General features: G+C 44.7%; 1 protein-coding gene across 5 annotated transcripts in view; it reads right to left on the bottom strand.

The window, feature by feature from the left end:
* Positions 1 to 275: 275 nt before the first annotated feature.
* The window catches only part of mtss1lb (MTSS I-BAR domain containing 2b), a 96,513-nt gene continuing 81,440 nt past the window's right edge, over positions 276 to 15,348 (bottom strand). Inside the window, exons 10-15 of one of the 5 annotated variants that reach the window (XM_083759876.1) lie at positions 13,752 to 14,064; positions 13,174 to 13,248; positions 12,257 to 12,409; positions 11,548 to 11,736; positions 10,308 to 10,473; positions 276 to 9,178 (exon numbers count right to left, since the gene is read on the bottom strand). In XM_083759876.1, the coding sequence (XP_083616002.1) occupies positions 8,343 to 9,178; positions 10,308 to 10,473; positions 11,548 to 11,736; positions 12,257 to 12,409; positions 13,174 to 13,248; positions 13,752 to 14,064 (1,732 nt within the window). In that variant the 3' untranslated portion in view covers positions 276 to 8,342. The remainder of the gene's footprint in view (positions 9,179 to 10,307; positions 10,474 to 11,547; positions 11,737 to 12,256; positions 12,410 to 13,173; positions 13,249 to 13,751; positions 14,065 to 15,348) is intronic. The other 4 variants (XM_083759877.1, XM_083759879.1, XM_083759880.1 and 1 more) reach the window with 4 other exon arrangements.

Below are 15,348 nucleotides of genomic sequence, written 5' to 3'. Positions count from 1 at the left end.
GCTTCGGGCCGGGCCCGGTCTGAACTTCTGTCGGGCCGGGCTCAACATTTTAGGCCCGATTAAAGCTCTATTGAGCAGCAGTTAAGCTAACCCAAGAAACACATATTCAACCAAACAAGATAGGCCTGATAGGTATGAATATAAATAACACAACAGAAACAGCCATAGGTACCAAGTCAGACCACACAAATAAAAGTATTATCAAATTCAGCAACAGTGTTTAAAAATCCTTTTGTTTAATATGCTGGAAAATAACTGACACTTCACACAGCGGATCACAGTTTAAGTACAACTTTTATTAATACTGGAATCATCACAGTGCGTTTTGTTACATTAGCAGTGACTAAAGTTAACAAAAAATAAAATTGTAACTTTTACAAAAAAGAAGATTGAAACAATAAAAAAAAACTCTTCAGCGACAGAGGCAAAACAGCCTTGGAAATTAAGACACAATAAATTAAAGAAGAGGAGAGAAAGAAGAAGAGCAAAGGACAAAGACTGCAGTGCCTGTAAGGCTGCATGTGAGAGGATCTTTTTCTAATGAAATAACATGTTCTCAGCAGACTCCTTCACAAAGGATGTCAATGATTCAGTGCTCAGTTTTTAACCGTTCAGGATCGAGGCCGGAGAGGAGTGGGGCAAAAAATAAATAAAGAAATGGACAGATACAAAGAGAATTTGAACAATGGTGAATACGACATTCAGTTTAGTTGCCATGGCATTAGCACCAGGAATCCACTTCAGCCACTCTTGTGTTCCATTGGTTGCAATAACAACCAGTCACTTGAGTAACTTGAGTCAGTTACTCAAGATATTGGCTGAACTTTATTGGGCCACTTCAGAATCTACCTTACCGCAAAAGGAAAGTAAGGACACGTGCGTGCGTGTGTGCGTGCATGCGTGTGTGTGTGTGTGTGTGTGTGTGGCTATGCGTGTGGTATATGCTATATACGAACACACGCATTGAGGACTAGGCAGTTAGTCGGAAGGTTTGACAGATTGTATGTGGGAGAAGTAGGAAACATAACCATGTGTGCAGGCTCAACACCCACATGCACACATATGCACAGAAACTACTGTCTCGTACCAGTCTGCTGGGATTCCTTCACTGTGACCTCCACACAACCTCCATCTCACCTAAATGTGTTACTAACTTTACTCTGTGCCTCAATCCTAATTCATAAAGTCGTTCATCATAACTGAATTAAAGTGAAAAATGCCTTGCAATGTGTCACCTTTTCTTACTTTAATATCAGTCATTTTTCGGCTAGTGACATTTAGTTCACAATTTACATTTGCTTTACTGTGCAGTGTACCACACCACAACGTATAATGTATAATCAGGATATGCTGGTTACCTTGCATGGCTTCTGCCGCAATCGGTGTATGAATGGGTGAATGTAATGCACAATCTAGGTAAAGCGCCTTGGATAAAGGCGCTATATAAATGCACCATTTACCATTTAGATGGCTAAAAGAGCAGGTGCTTCTTTCAACTTTCCAGAATGTGAAGCTTTTGAAACAGTGAATGGATTATACATGACACTTACTTTTAAGTGCAGGGACAAGGTGTTATTCTTAACTGGCTTTTTGTATTTTCAACAGAAGGAAATGATAATAGCTCTGCATAAGAGAAAGAAATGTTGCAAACAGCTGACCTGAGAAGATCTCTGCTTCGTGTGTCTTTTTAACAAAACGTATACTCTGATTTTAAAGACTGTGTGGCAATTAAATCTTTAAACATTCTAATAACAACATGACCATATACTACACAGCATCAAAGCAGGTGCTCCCCTGTCAGCGGAGGTAAATACCGTTTGGAATATATCTGCATCTCTCTGCAGGTTTCCTTGATTGAAGGCATCTCAAGAAAACATGAAAGCAATATCAACTCTGGGGAGATAATGCCAAAGATGTCTTGGAGAGCCGGATCAAAAGAGCTAATTAAAATATAATCTTCCTCTGAAATGCAGAGTCAGACATCTAAAGGGCTGCCTGAAACAAGTTACAGTATCAATGCTCCATTAGTGAAAAGTTGACCCTCGCCAAGTGCTGTGCCTACTGTGCCTAGTGCAGCCTGACATTCTCCTGACAACTTACTCCTTGTCCACTGCTTTGCACGCACGCACGCACACGCACACACACACACACACACACATGTGCTTACACTTATAAAAACACTGAGTGAGTTGATGTTCACAGTGGAAGAAAATACTTCACCATACATAGTGGTTTTAGTGATGATGGGTCTGAGGAACAGATCTATAAAGCTATTAGGGATCTTATCATGACAACTGGTGCTGTTCTGTCTGCCAGACAGCATCCCTGCGCCCATGCAGATGGATAGAGTGGAGACAGAGGGAGGAGAAGAGAAACTGGGATGTGGGAAGTATTAGAGACACTGTAGGTCTGCTGAGCTGAGGAAGGATATGGCACAGCAATGTATGTATGTATGTATGTATGTATGTGTGTGTCTAAAGCAGTGGTTCCCAAACAGTGGGTCGCGGACACATTTTTATGGGTCCCTTTACTTTTCTATATATATTTTGTTTCTAAACATCTCATTTCTCTTTTGGGTTTACGGCTAAAAAGTTTGGGAACCAATGGTCTAAACTCTAAAGAGTGCCTGACTGTACTGTATGCTGTGTGTGTGCGTGTGGACCCGCGCAGTCCATGCATGCATGTAGTGTGTGCCTTGTATTGTGCGTTTCTCTCTACATGGGTCACGTCTTTGGTGTCCTCACACAGATTAGGTACACAATGCTTAACCTGTTAACTGACACATCTGCAGCAGAATAGTTCCATTCTTATAAACACACACACACATGTTGATCAGTGCATTGACCAAAAGGACAGTCAGCTAGATGTCTTTTGTTGTTATTTGGAGGATTAAAGGAAAAAATATATATGTTTTTCACTCATTCATCATTGCTCGGCTGAATAAGACAATAATGTACGTAATGTTGCTTACGGGATCATTCAGTGTGAAACTATCATGTTGTCCTGTCAAATATCCGTCTGGAATTATAGTCTGTGCCAAGCAGGCGTGCAACCATTAATTGAACTAACCGATTTAATCGATTACAAAAATGAATACAATGATTGAATGATTAAAGTTTTTTCTTTTTTTAAATATCGCTATTTTCTGCAGAGGATAAAGTATAAAATCGAGCTAATGGTTCATTAATCAGCTTAATCGATTTAGGTGATTATTTTTAAAAAATCACGTTGATTCGTTGATATATGAAAAATACAAATATACATAAAAAATGCTCCTCAATTATTCAAAAAGGTTATCGATAAAAGAATCACTAAGAAAATAATGGATAGTTGCAGCCTTGGTAACAATGTCATGATAAATTGTTGGTGTATGATTTCTGCAAGGCAGGGAGCAGTTCCGCAGTCTGTCCTATATGCAAGCAGCAGCTTCCTGTAGATAACGGAATGAATTTAAAACCGGGAAAGCGTTGGTGTCATTTTAGATTTTAGCGTTGGCTATTAAAAAATAGCAGTAAATATGCAATAACTTGTATCTATTTTTTTTTATATTATTTTTGTGTGAGAACTACCGATTTAGAAGGCATTTGTAGAATCGGCCTCGGGTCTTAATGGGTTAAGAAAATACCACATTTTAATCAATATGGAATTTAGTCTGAGTTGGAATTGATGGCTACAATATTTTCCCCCCCATCTCAGATACATTTCGCAATCATATCCTATCGATCCAACCTTTACGTTAGCTCATGATATCTTCAGTGAGTGACCTCATAAGCAACCTTATAAAATTCTGTCTGTCCACCAACAAATAACTTCAAAGAATTACAATGAGATATAGCTTTTAGACATGAATAAATAATACTTCAACTTAAATAAGTGCAGCAGCTAAATTCCAGTGAATAACGCTGCTATTTTCCTTTAAGACTCACCCATGGCCATTCGATCAAAAATACGTTTGTACTCCCCCTATTGCTTTTACACGGTTTCAACATGAACTATTAAAATATTAAAATGGAAGAGACATTTCTACAGTTAACGGAAATTATAAGATATAGTTTAAACATGATACAGTTTGATGTCCCAATTTGTGTTTTAGAACAGTGTATATATTCACATTCACCAGTGTGAATGTACTGTAATTGGCCCATGCTTTGAGCATTATTATTATTTCCTTGCCCTGTTGTTGGTGCAAAACCCAGTGGTGGAAAGTACAACTTAAGTATTACTCAAGTACAATGCATATACATTTGAAAACTTGAAATGGTTGGTCTGTGTATTTTGTTTTTATATATATTTAAAAAAAAATTTGAAATGGGACATTCTGCACAATGAGTACTTTTACTTTTGGTACTTTTTAAGTACATGTTGATGATAATACTTGTACTTTTACTCAAGTACATTTTCAATTCCAGACTTTTACTTTTAACGGAGTATATGTTGCAGTATTGATACTCAAGTAAAAAATAGGAGTACTTTTTCCACCACTGGTCACACCCACCACCATCCACTCATGTTTGACATAATACAACCACACACATGCCGTACTTACAGGCACACTCAAATGAAATTGTTTCTAAACCCCCTTAATGACGCTCAAATTTAAAGTTCAAAAGAAGGAGAAAAAAAACAGTTATTGACACAGTTGAAGAAATAATAAACATTCTCCTCCCCGCCTCCTCCTTAAATTAACACATCTTCATTTTGTTTTTTTTAAACAGCCACGGGCATTGCTGTGTTCAAGGCAAAATAAACAATAAATAAGTCAACAAGTAAGTAAGAAGAGCATAGAGAAACATAATGGCCCTAGCTAAGGTCACTGCTTCGAGGAGCATACAGACATGTCATTGATGAGGAGTTCACACTAGCCTACAGTACAACGGTCATAAAGAGCACGCTCTCCGCTCACACATCCAAATGTTACACTGCGCACTAGTTTGTGTTACAGCCGGAGTTTGTTGGTTTTTTTTGTTTTTGTTTTTCTTCTTCTTTTTACATTAATTAAAAGAAACGACTGAAGAGTAAAACTGTACTGTAGAACAAAATATATATATATATTTATACTGTATATATTAAAACTGAATATTCCATTGTGTTACTCTATTTCATTCTAGCCTTTTTTATGCCAAGTCTGTGCGCCCCGATAAAAGCACAGCACAGTACAGTACGTCTTCTGTGAACAGGCAGTGAAATGCTCATCTCTTCACATCATCTCGTCCCTCCTTCGGATTAATATCGCTTAACTTAAATATCCCCCCGTTTTCTTCATCGTTACCGAGGCCACAGACCAGCCTTGTTATTTCTCCCATCCATCCTAATGTCCATAAATAGTCACACGTTTAAGTCAAGCCGTGGTTTGATCTGAATTGTCCCAGGACAGCGTGGGGGCTGTGTCTTCATCCTATAGTTGTTCTATTACAACCGCGACAAGTCCACGCTGCGAGCAACCCCATTGCCCCCACAGTTACCATGTACATTCATACCAGAGAAATTTTGCCAAATGTACTGTTCACCAGAGCAGCCCTGCTCGACTTGATTGGCACCGGTCATAGGGGTGTCCCAAAGGGGTCTGTACTTTATCTCCTACTTGTTTTCCTCTTCACCAATCTTTTTGCTGAAAAGGAGACTATTCTTTTTTTTTCTTTTTTACATATTGTGACATACCCAGAATAGGGACGCTAGGGTTAACGTGGTAAAGTGTATTAATCCCCAGAGGGGAATTCAGTGTCATATAGCAGCTGACACCATTAGTGGCTAAGCTAGCTAGTCATTATCAACTATAGCATAAACTGACCATAGGACACAAGGGTGGCAATGTGGCTGCTAACAGTGTGACAGCCGATTAGCTGTCCTGGCAATAAGAGACCATTTTATGAAGAACTCATCTGGACCAGCAGATTGCAGTTCAACTCTGTCTGAAGCTCAAATGTGTCAATCTTCAATCCCTCAGATACCCGTGTCAGCTTTCAACCATGCTGAGTGAGCTATACTCAGAATCTTTCTAAAATACACAGCAGGTGAGCCTTTCCCCGTCTATACAGCCCCGGTGGCTCGTGATAAAGCACAATGAGCCTGTTCAGATAATGGCCATGTTCTCCTCCCTTATCACATTCATTCCTTTTCCACCTTTGTTTATCACTTTCTCTTTCTCCCTCCATCTCACTTCTACAGGTCTACTCACTAGTTTCAACGATGCCATATTTACATGGCAAACAGCTCAACGATGCCATATTTACATGGCAAACAGCTCAACGATGCCATATTTACATGGCAAACAGCTCAATGATGCCATATTTACATGGCAAACAGCTCTATCTGCCCGCTCTCTGTATCACGCAATCACACAATGCATGAACACAGTGACACTAAGTGGCCAAGTGGTGCTATAGCAATCAAAGTGCTTCACTTTCTAACTTTTCCCCCTAAATTCTCAGCAATGAGAGAGAGAGAGAGAGAGAGAGAGAGAGAGAGAGAAATAGTTCACAAAGCATTCCTGATGATTGCCTGAATGTTAAAAGAGAAAAGGAAGGCCCTAACCAACCTCTTCTTCAGCAAAACAAGAAAATAAAACACATTTATTGCTCCATTTCTTATTGACATTTTCTCTCTCTGGTTCTAGAAAATATATATGTGTATATATATATTTATACGCCTGGATTACGTTGTGTAAATTTTCATACAGCGGCAACGAGGAGGTGACGACACGATAAAAACAGGAAACACAACATACGGCACACAAGAGACAAGCCACGCCCCCTCATCGGGTAACCAGCTGTCCTGCAGCGGAGCTCCGCTCGCCCCTCACACACACACACACACACACACACACACACACACACACACACACACACACGCACACACACACTCACACACTCACTCGCTCACACAAACTCCATGCACCCATGCATAGTGGGGTCACATATGCTACATTCGCACATGCGCACGTACAGCGTACACACACACTAGCAGGACAGACGGCGAGAGGGGAATGGGGTACTAGCACGGTTCAATACCAACTTGTTTTACAAAAAGTACAATACAATTATTATTATTATTATTATTATAGGGAGATACAGAGAAGCTGTATCTATGTTAGCTCCCCATGCTAGTACCGAGGCTGTCTGAGTGGGCATTTTTTGACGGCTTGGGTTCAACCCCCCCCCCCAGCTCCACATTCCCTTCTGCCTCCGTCTGCCCAGAGCCATAGAGTATAGACAGAGTTGCGACATTGAGGGGGCAGAAAACAGCCTGATGGTGTATTCGCGCGAGCCCATAGACTCCCAATGCATTCCATAAACTTCTGGTGTCCCTATTCGGCGATAGAAGTCTATGTAGAAGAGCCACCATTGGACTGGCCCCATGAAGTGAACAGAGTTGTCTTACTCTATGGCTCTTCGTCTGCCTATCCCTATCCCACATCTCGGCTTACAGTTAGAGAGGGAGTTGTGAGGGCAACATTGGCGAAGGGAACCAGTCTCTCTCTCTCTCTCTCTCTCTCTCTCTCTCACTCTCTCTCACTCTCTCTCATTTCTCCTTCTCTACCTGTCCATCCTGTAGTCTTGCTGTCCCTGGGTGAGGATGTTAAAGGAGAATTCCGCAGTAAGCAATTCTTAGCGAATTCTGATGATAATATATCCATTAACCACTGGTATATCATCAATCACTAAATCGCTTATTTAGATCGCTCTGTCGTCCATTATGTCGGAAATAAGTCCAGAGTTTAGGTCTCTCACACACCGGGCGCAAATTGGGATTTTTAAGCAGCGTTTCTCCATCGGTTTTCCGAAAAACGCGTCCGTCCGTCCGTCCGTCCGTCCGTCCGTCCGTCCGTCCAGTGAGCAACCACCTTTTTGTCACAAATGGGCTTGGGTTCAGCGTAGGGCGAGCGTCCGGTTGCCTTCCTGCTCACAGCTACAGCGTGCTAGAGAAGGACTATTTTCACACCTCTACCTGTGATTAATGGATTTATTATCATTGGGTAAGAAACTGGCTACTCTGGAACTCTCCTTTAAGAAGACAACCATGCGTCCAACACACGCTAGAGTTATAAAGGCCAGCTAAGAGCCTGTCAATATTCAGTAATTAATGTTAATCATTGGCATGGATTAACAATAATAGTGTTATTAGCATTATACAGTATATCACTTACTCTAATAACCTCTTTAAACGTTTCTTTTTTTTGTGTTTGTTCGTTTGTTTTCATTCATCTTATATTATGGATTTCTACATAGTAAGTCTGTGTCTATGACTGTGCTGGGGTGGTTGGCTGCACCCCCCACAAACACCCGTCCTCCCTCACTACTGGCCGACAAATGACTAATAACTTTCCACCGTTCCATTTCGTCCAATCACAAGATGCGCGGCGCAGAGCGGTCGTTGGACACGGTCTTGCGCAGCCGGACTCCTCTCCTGATGGTGGTCAGCATGTCTCCGGAGCCGTCCGAGGCCTCCGCCCCCGTCTGAGGGTCAGCAGGGTCGGGGTCGTCGGGGAGGGAAGGGAAAGGGAACTGCCCCTCCCCCAGTGCGTGTGCGCTGGCCACCAGCTCTCCGATCTTCTCCACCAGACTGTGGCGATTGGCTGCGATCATCTGATCCTCTTCCGTCCCGCCCCCTGAGCCCGCCGCGGCGCTCCCACGCCCTCCGTGCTGCTGCTGCGCGTAGACCTCCAGCCCCGCCCCCGAGCCCCACGCCGTGTTGGGCAGGCTGAGGCGCTTGGGAGACGCCTTCACGTAGTCGAGTGCGCCCTGCGCGTCCTCGACTCCCGCGAAGAACACGCACTCCTCGCTGCCCACGCGCACGGGCACCCCGACGCCCGCGCCGGGCGAGTGCGAATCCCCCGGCACGGTCGGGGTCTTCACGGGGACGATGGGCGGGCGGATGGGGATGGGCCCCGCGTTGGACAGCGTGCGCCTCACGCCCGGCTTAGTGGAGGGGGTTCGACGGATGGTGGCGGTGCCCGGGGTGCCCGCTCCGCCTCCGCTGCCCCCGGGCCCCGCGTGTGCCCCGGGACCGAGCACGCCGCTGGGGAGGCCAGCGGTGCTGGCTGGCCTCTTGGTCTGGATCATGCGGCGGTAGTTCTGGGCGATGTTGGAGTGGCGGGGGATCGTGGAGGACTTGTCAAATTCTGCCTGTCCGTCCACACCCTCCGTGTCCCCGTTCACTGAATAGCAGTCGTAGTCTGAACCTAAAAAGAGGGCGAAAGAACAGCAGAGGGAATGATGAGAGGGAGGATGTGGACGGAAAATTACTACTTACGCTAAACAAAGAGTATACTGCACATATTTCAGAAGTCTGTCTGACCAGCATTAACACTCAGTTCATAACCCATCGCACAACTGTGTTAACCTGACGCTGCCAGATCCAAGAAGCTTGCTACACAAAATTGTTTCACAGCTTATTGGGATCTGGGATCGCGGAAGCAAATTCGATGACGGGGCTGTTCCTTTTTTTCAAGATACTTGGTAGATGATTGGATGGGACCGTCTGTCTATCACCGTGTGGGCGTGCAAACACAACCAATCATATTGACGTGTCTATATAGCTTCACATCCGGTTTCGCACATATCCCGACCTTAGCTCACACTGATTGGTTAGACCACGGAGCTGTTCGGTGTTAGCTGAACTCCCTGAGAGCTTCCAGATGGATGCTGTGTTGGGGAACATGGTTACCCAATACCGCCCCCATCTGGCAAAGTCAGGTTACAACTGTGTTGCTTGCTGAAAAGAACATATCTTCAATCATTACATCATAATACTTGTTAGCTTGAAGTTCTGTTCTTCTCAGCGAGCAATACCTTTGTGTGAGTAAAAATATGAGCCTGACTAATAATGGCTGATACATCATCGGTCTGGCTCTAGTACAGTGGTTCTCAAAGTGGATTCCAGCGACTCTCTGGTTTCCTTTAAGGGGGTCTAAATTGACCCTTACAAGTCTGTAACTCTAACAGTGTACAAATAGAACCAAATGGACCCGTAATTTGTATCCTGTCAGAATCAAGTGGAGACATTAACCCATTCTGGACGGGAACCCCTGTTGGTGTTTTAAGCATTATGTTATGCTTTATCTATTGAAAAATAGCAGAGCTTGTATTAAATCGTTGAATATATATTCTTTCAGAGCAAATGTTTTTAACTCAAATCCTTGCTTCTGGGGGGGTCCCTGAAACGACATATGTTCAGATGGTTGGCGGCCAATTAAATATATTTTTGGGGTACTTGACATGAAAACCTAAACATAGGTTTTTCAGTAAACTGTCATTTGTAAAGGCTTAGGGTTAAAATGCAGTAAAAAGCGGCCCTCATAAAGGGGTTACCCTGTGAGGGGATGGTGTCCTCGGAGCAGGAGGGCGTGGTGGTCTGGGTGCTGTAGCCGCTGGAGTACTGCAGGGAGTCCCTGCTGCTCTTCTGCTGCTCCATGCTCAGCCCCCTGGTGAGCACCATGGCCAGGTCGCTGGCTGCTGGGGAGACCTCCTCTCCATGCTAAACAGATACAGACAGAGCACAATGTACATGAATACACATACTGTACAGTGTACACCATGGAGACCCCTCCTCTCCATGCTGCTACAGATACATTGATGGCAGCGTAGTGTCTGACTTTACATTTGGTTGCATACCGAAAATAGCCAAACTACACAAGCTTGAGCTTGAGCTACAGATCTGCTATTTTCAGAGCGCAGCACCCAAGAAGCAACCACACATCAAATAACTTGTCTTTCAGTTCTACTGGATCTCTTCTCCACCAGTCCCTCCCGACATTCTAGTCTAGTTTTTGTCAGTATATTTAGTCATAGTTTAATCATAGCGTAGTTTTTATTTCGTTTTTGTCAGTGAAAAAAGGTAGTCGACAAACATTTTTAGCTGTAGTCAACCTTCACCTTGGCAGCTATGGTTGCTGGGGTCATCATAGTCATAGTCATAGTCATAGCTGTAGTCAACCTTCACCTTGGCAGCTATGGTTGCTGGGGTCATCATAGTCATAGTCATAGTCATAGTCACAGCTGTAGTCAACCTTCACCTTGGCAGCTATGGTCGCCGGGGTCATCATAGTCATAGTCATAGTCATAGCTGTAGTCAACCTTCACCTTGGCAGCTATGGTCGCCGGGGTCATCATAGTCATAGTCATAGTCATAGCTGTAGTCAACCTTCACCTTGGCAGCTATGGTTGCTGGGGTCATCATAGTCATAGTCATAGTCATAGCTGTAGTCAACCTTCACCTTGGCAGCTATGGTTGCTGGGGTCATCATAGTCATAGTCATAGTCATAGCTGTAGTCAACCTTCACCTTGGCAGCTATGGTTGCTGGGGTCATCATAGTCATAGTCATAGTCATAGCTGTAGTCAACCTTCACCTTGGCAGCTATGGTTGCTGGGGTCATCATAGTCATAGTCATAGTCATAGCTGTAGTCAACCTTCACCTTGGCAGCTATGGTTGCTGGGGTCATCATAGTCATAGTCATAGTCATAGCTGTAGTCAACCTTCACCTTGGCAGCTATGGTTGCTGGGGTCATCATAGTCATAGTCATAGTCATAGCTGTAGTCAACCTTCACCTTGGCAGCTATGGTCGCCGGGGTCATCCGGGGTCTCGGCCCGTCGTCAGGGTGAGGTGCTCCAGCGTAGCCCTGGGAGCCCGGCGACCCTTCGTTCTCCCTCAGCCTATCAAGAGGCTCCTTCCTCCTCTGAACGGCGGCGGCGGCCACCACCACGGGCTGCTCGTACTGACCTGCCTTGGACCAATCCTGAAGGAGTGTGCAGGGTTAATAACAACCAGGAAGGCAGTAGGAAGAGACAGAGACTAGTCCACTATCCAGCAGTTTGAAGTCCTTCAACTGGGTGTGGAGTGAGGGGGTTCTTTATTGAGTGCTTGAGTGTGTATGGGAGTGCTTGAGTGTGTGTGGGACACTGGTTTTCCCATTGGAGGATTGTGCCTTTGGATTTTGACGAGATCTCGGCCCTCCTAGCTGTTTTTCTTTACTGAAACGGATTGGTCAGCTCGCTGTGGCCTGTTCTGTTTTAACCAATCGAGTGAGGAGGGAAGGTCGACAAAATGCATACACAGTGACTGGGCACACGTCAGGGAAGCAAAGCAATGGAGTGAGTGAGTTAAGCCGATGATAAAAATGAAAAGAAAAGAAAGAAAGAAAGAAAGAAAAATTATGTTGTTAATAAGGCGTTAAACAAAAGCAAATAAAATAATAGATTTCAAACTAAACGAGAGAAGTCGTTCAAAGAAAAAATGAAAGCGAATGGAGAACAAACCTTCCATATAGGAACCTTTGATGTGGGAGAGGAAGAGCTGAATCCAGGGGAACTATAGGGTGGGGACGCAGGTACAGGAAGAGTGACAGAGAGAGGTCTGGTGGAGCCAGAGTGAGAGTGAGCAGGGCGGAAGGTAGCAAAGGACGGGCCAAACTGCGGAACGAGAGACACAGTCAGGTCATCAGAGACAGAGAAAAAGACGGAGAGCTTCTATGCTTAGAGAGGTGGTGGCTGGGGTTTTCTCTCTCTCTCTCTCACACACACACACACACAACCCCACATTGAGAAACAGCAGAAAGATTAAAGCAGAGAGAATGAAGAGGCAGATCAACAATACATTTCCTAGAAGAGGCATTATTTGTGCTACAGTATGTTCTAAAGTATATATTAGTCACTATACCAGCCATGCATGGACATGGTGGGTGCTTCACTAACTGGAAAAGCAAACTCTCCAGAAACAATAACAATATGACAGTAATATTACAACATTAAATCTGTTTAGAAAAGTTTATGGAAAATGACAAAGCAGTTTACAGACAATTTCCTATCCACTGTCTAGTACTCCAGTACCTGGAGAATATCTCAACTGTTCTTGGCTAATATGACCACTGCGAACAACTGAAAAATTCTCTATCCGGGGCGAAATACCCAAAAATGACCACGCTCTTTTAAAAATAACCGCCACTTAAAACATGCCTCTATCTTCTAAACCGTTGGAGCTACAGATGCTCAAAATGTAAGCGTAACAGTACGTTTTCCTGATCCGGGCCATAGTACTTGAACTGCATTTTACTGTAGGAGTACAGTACAGTACTTACAGTGGTGGGGGAACTGCATTTTACTGTAGGGGTACAGTAACAGTACTTACAGTGGTGGGGGAACTGCATTTTACTGTAGGGGTACAGTACAGTACTTACAGTGGTGGGGGAACTGCATTCGCTGACTGACTGGCATGTCTCCGAGGCCTCCGAAGACGCTGAACTGGTTGACTTCTAGAGATGAGAAGAGACACAGACAGATCTGTATAAAGGTTGCATTTCTACCATATAATACTGACAATCGAAAACGACACGAAGTCAAACGATACGATATGTTGTTATTCACATATCGATATACTTTGTTAATTGTTGAAATTAAAATCAATGCATCGGTGCAGTTGCTGTACCGTTACACCCCAGGTTACTAACCATGCTAGGTGTGCTGTACATTTGGGGCTATATCTCACACCCCCATGCACATTCCTTCTTTATTGTTCCTAGTGGGCAACCAGGAACTGCGGCCCCCCACCACACTGTGCCTTCACTCTTCTCTCACACACACACACACACACACACACACACACACACACACACACACACACACACACACACACACACACACACACACACACACACACACACACACACACACACACACACACACACACACACACACACACACACACACACACACACACACACTGGCAGCGTTTCGTACGCTACTGTACGTTACGTACCTGGCTGGTGATGTCGGAGGGCATGGGCGACGGGGGCTTGGAGTAGACGTTGGCGTCCTGGGAGATGAAGCCCGAGTCGTGCGAGGACACGCTGCTGAGGCGGTGGGCCGCCACGCCCCCCGGAGGCAGCGGCTGGTGGTGCGACGGCAGGCTGCTGCGGTAGCGATAGGAGGAGGTGGAGGACGATGAGGAGGTGGTGGGGGAGTGGGGCAGGGAGGCACCTCCACTGCCCCCACCACCTCCACCACCTCCACCACCTCCTCCTCCTCCCCCAGACGAACGGGACGCGCTGCTGTGGGCGCTGTTTAAGCTGCTGCAGGGGGGGTGGGGGTTTGGGGGGGAGGGGCACACGATGATGGGGACACGAGTGGAAAGAGGCGAGGGATGGACAGATGGATGTATTGATGGAGGAATGGAGGAGGAATGGAGGAGGGGGAGGAACACAGAGCGGGAGGTGTGCCAATAAGGTTTTAAAGGGAGACAGACGGCATGTAGACAGCGAGTGTCGAAGAAGTGACCGAATGGTTACAATAATGTTGATGGCGGTGGGTGCAGATGTGTTTACCGACCGGATGTCAGAGAATGTTATCGAGAGGAGTACAGCCGTGCATGGTCGGATGAAGGATGGTTTACGAGATGAATCGAGCATTGTGTGAGTGGTGGTGGTTGTGTGTGGGGGGTGGTGGTGGTGGTGGTGGTGGTGGTGGGGGGTAATTCATGATGATGGGTTTGGAGGTTGCATATGGCGGGGGAGCATTTCACAGAATGTGTCCGTGTTGATGATTGTTTTAGTAGAAACAACAGTCGTGCGATGAAGCATTGAAGTCAGACATCAGTGACATGAATTAATCAAGAGGTCAAAGCAGACGAAAAGAATAATAACCCCAGCACAAGATTAAAAGAAATACATAAAAAAATAAAAACAGAAAGAGGGCGGACCAAATTAATGCACACAAACAACATATAAAGATGATCCAATCCACAGAGTAGAGACACACATTAATGCAATACAGGGCAGAGGTGAATGGAAGATGAGCACATGAGGGCATAGTAGGGAGAAAGATGGCCGCCGGCGTCAAAGGCGGGTTGAGGGAAGAGGGGAAGAAGTGGGGGGGAGACAGGTGGAGAGAATGTGAGGGTCAAAGGTCATAACAGCATACAGGATGCAGGCAAAGGGCTGTGAACCAACATGCTTTGCCTACAGTACAGTACCAGGGCCAGAGGGGTACAGTCAATGCTATTGAAGTACAGTACATGCAAGTGTACTCTCACACAGAGGCACATAGGGCTGTCGCGATTACACAATTAAGTTGACGATTGCGATTTGGTGTTGGAAATTAGAACTTGAATGAATGAATGGCTTTTGTAGGCTTCATAATAAAAAAGTGAACGGGGCAGATATGACAAATAACTGAAATATACCAAGAAATGACTGGTATTTGTATACATTTTATACTAAAAACAATAGCGGAAATAGCTAATCTTTTTAGTCTGCTCTGAAGAAGGTTCTGCCGAAACGTGTCAGCGTTCTCAAATAAACATGAGAAATTGCATCTGAGCCAGACTTGCATCTTTTATTTTGGAGTGCCACTTTTTC

Source organism: Protomyctophum parallelum (assembly GCF_964188405.1).
Source record: "Protomyctophum parallelum genome assembly, chromosome: 2".
Classification (NCBI taxonomy): Eukaryota; Metazoa; Chordata; class Actinopteri; order Myctophiformes; family Myctophidae; genus Protomyctophum; species Protomyctophum parallelum.
Note: the sequence above shows the minus strand (reverse complement) of the source record. Positions and strands in the feature narration are given on the sequence as shown.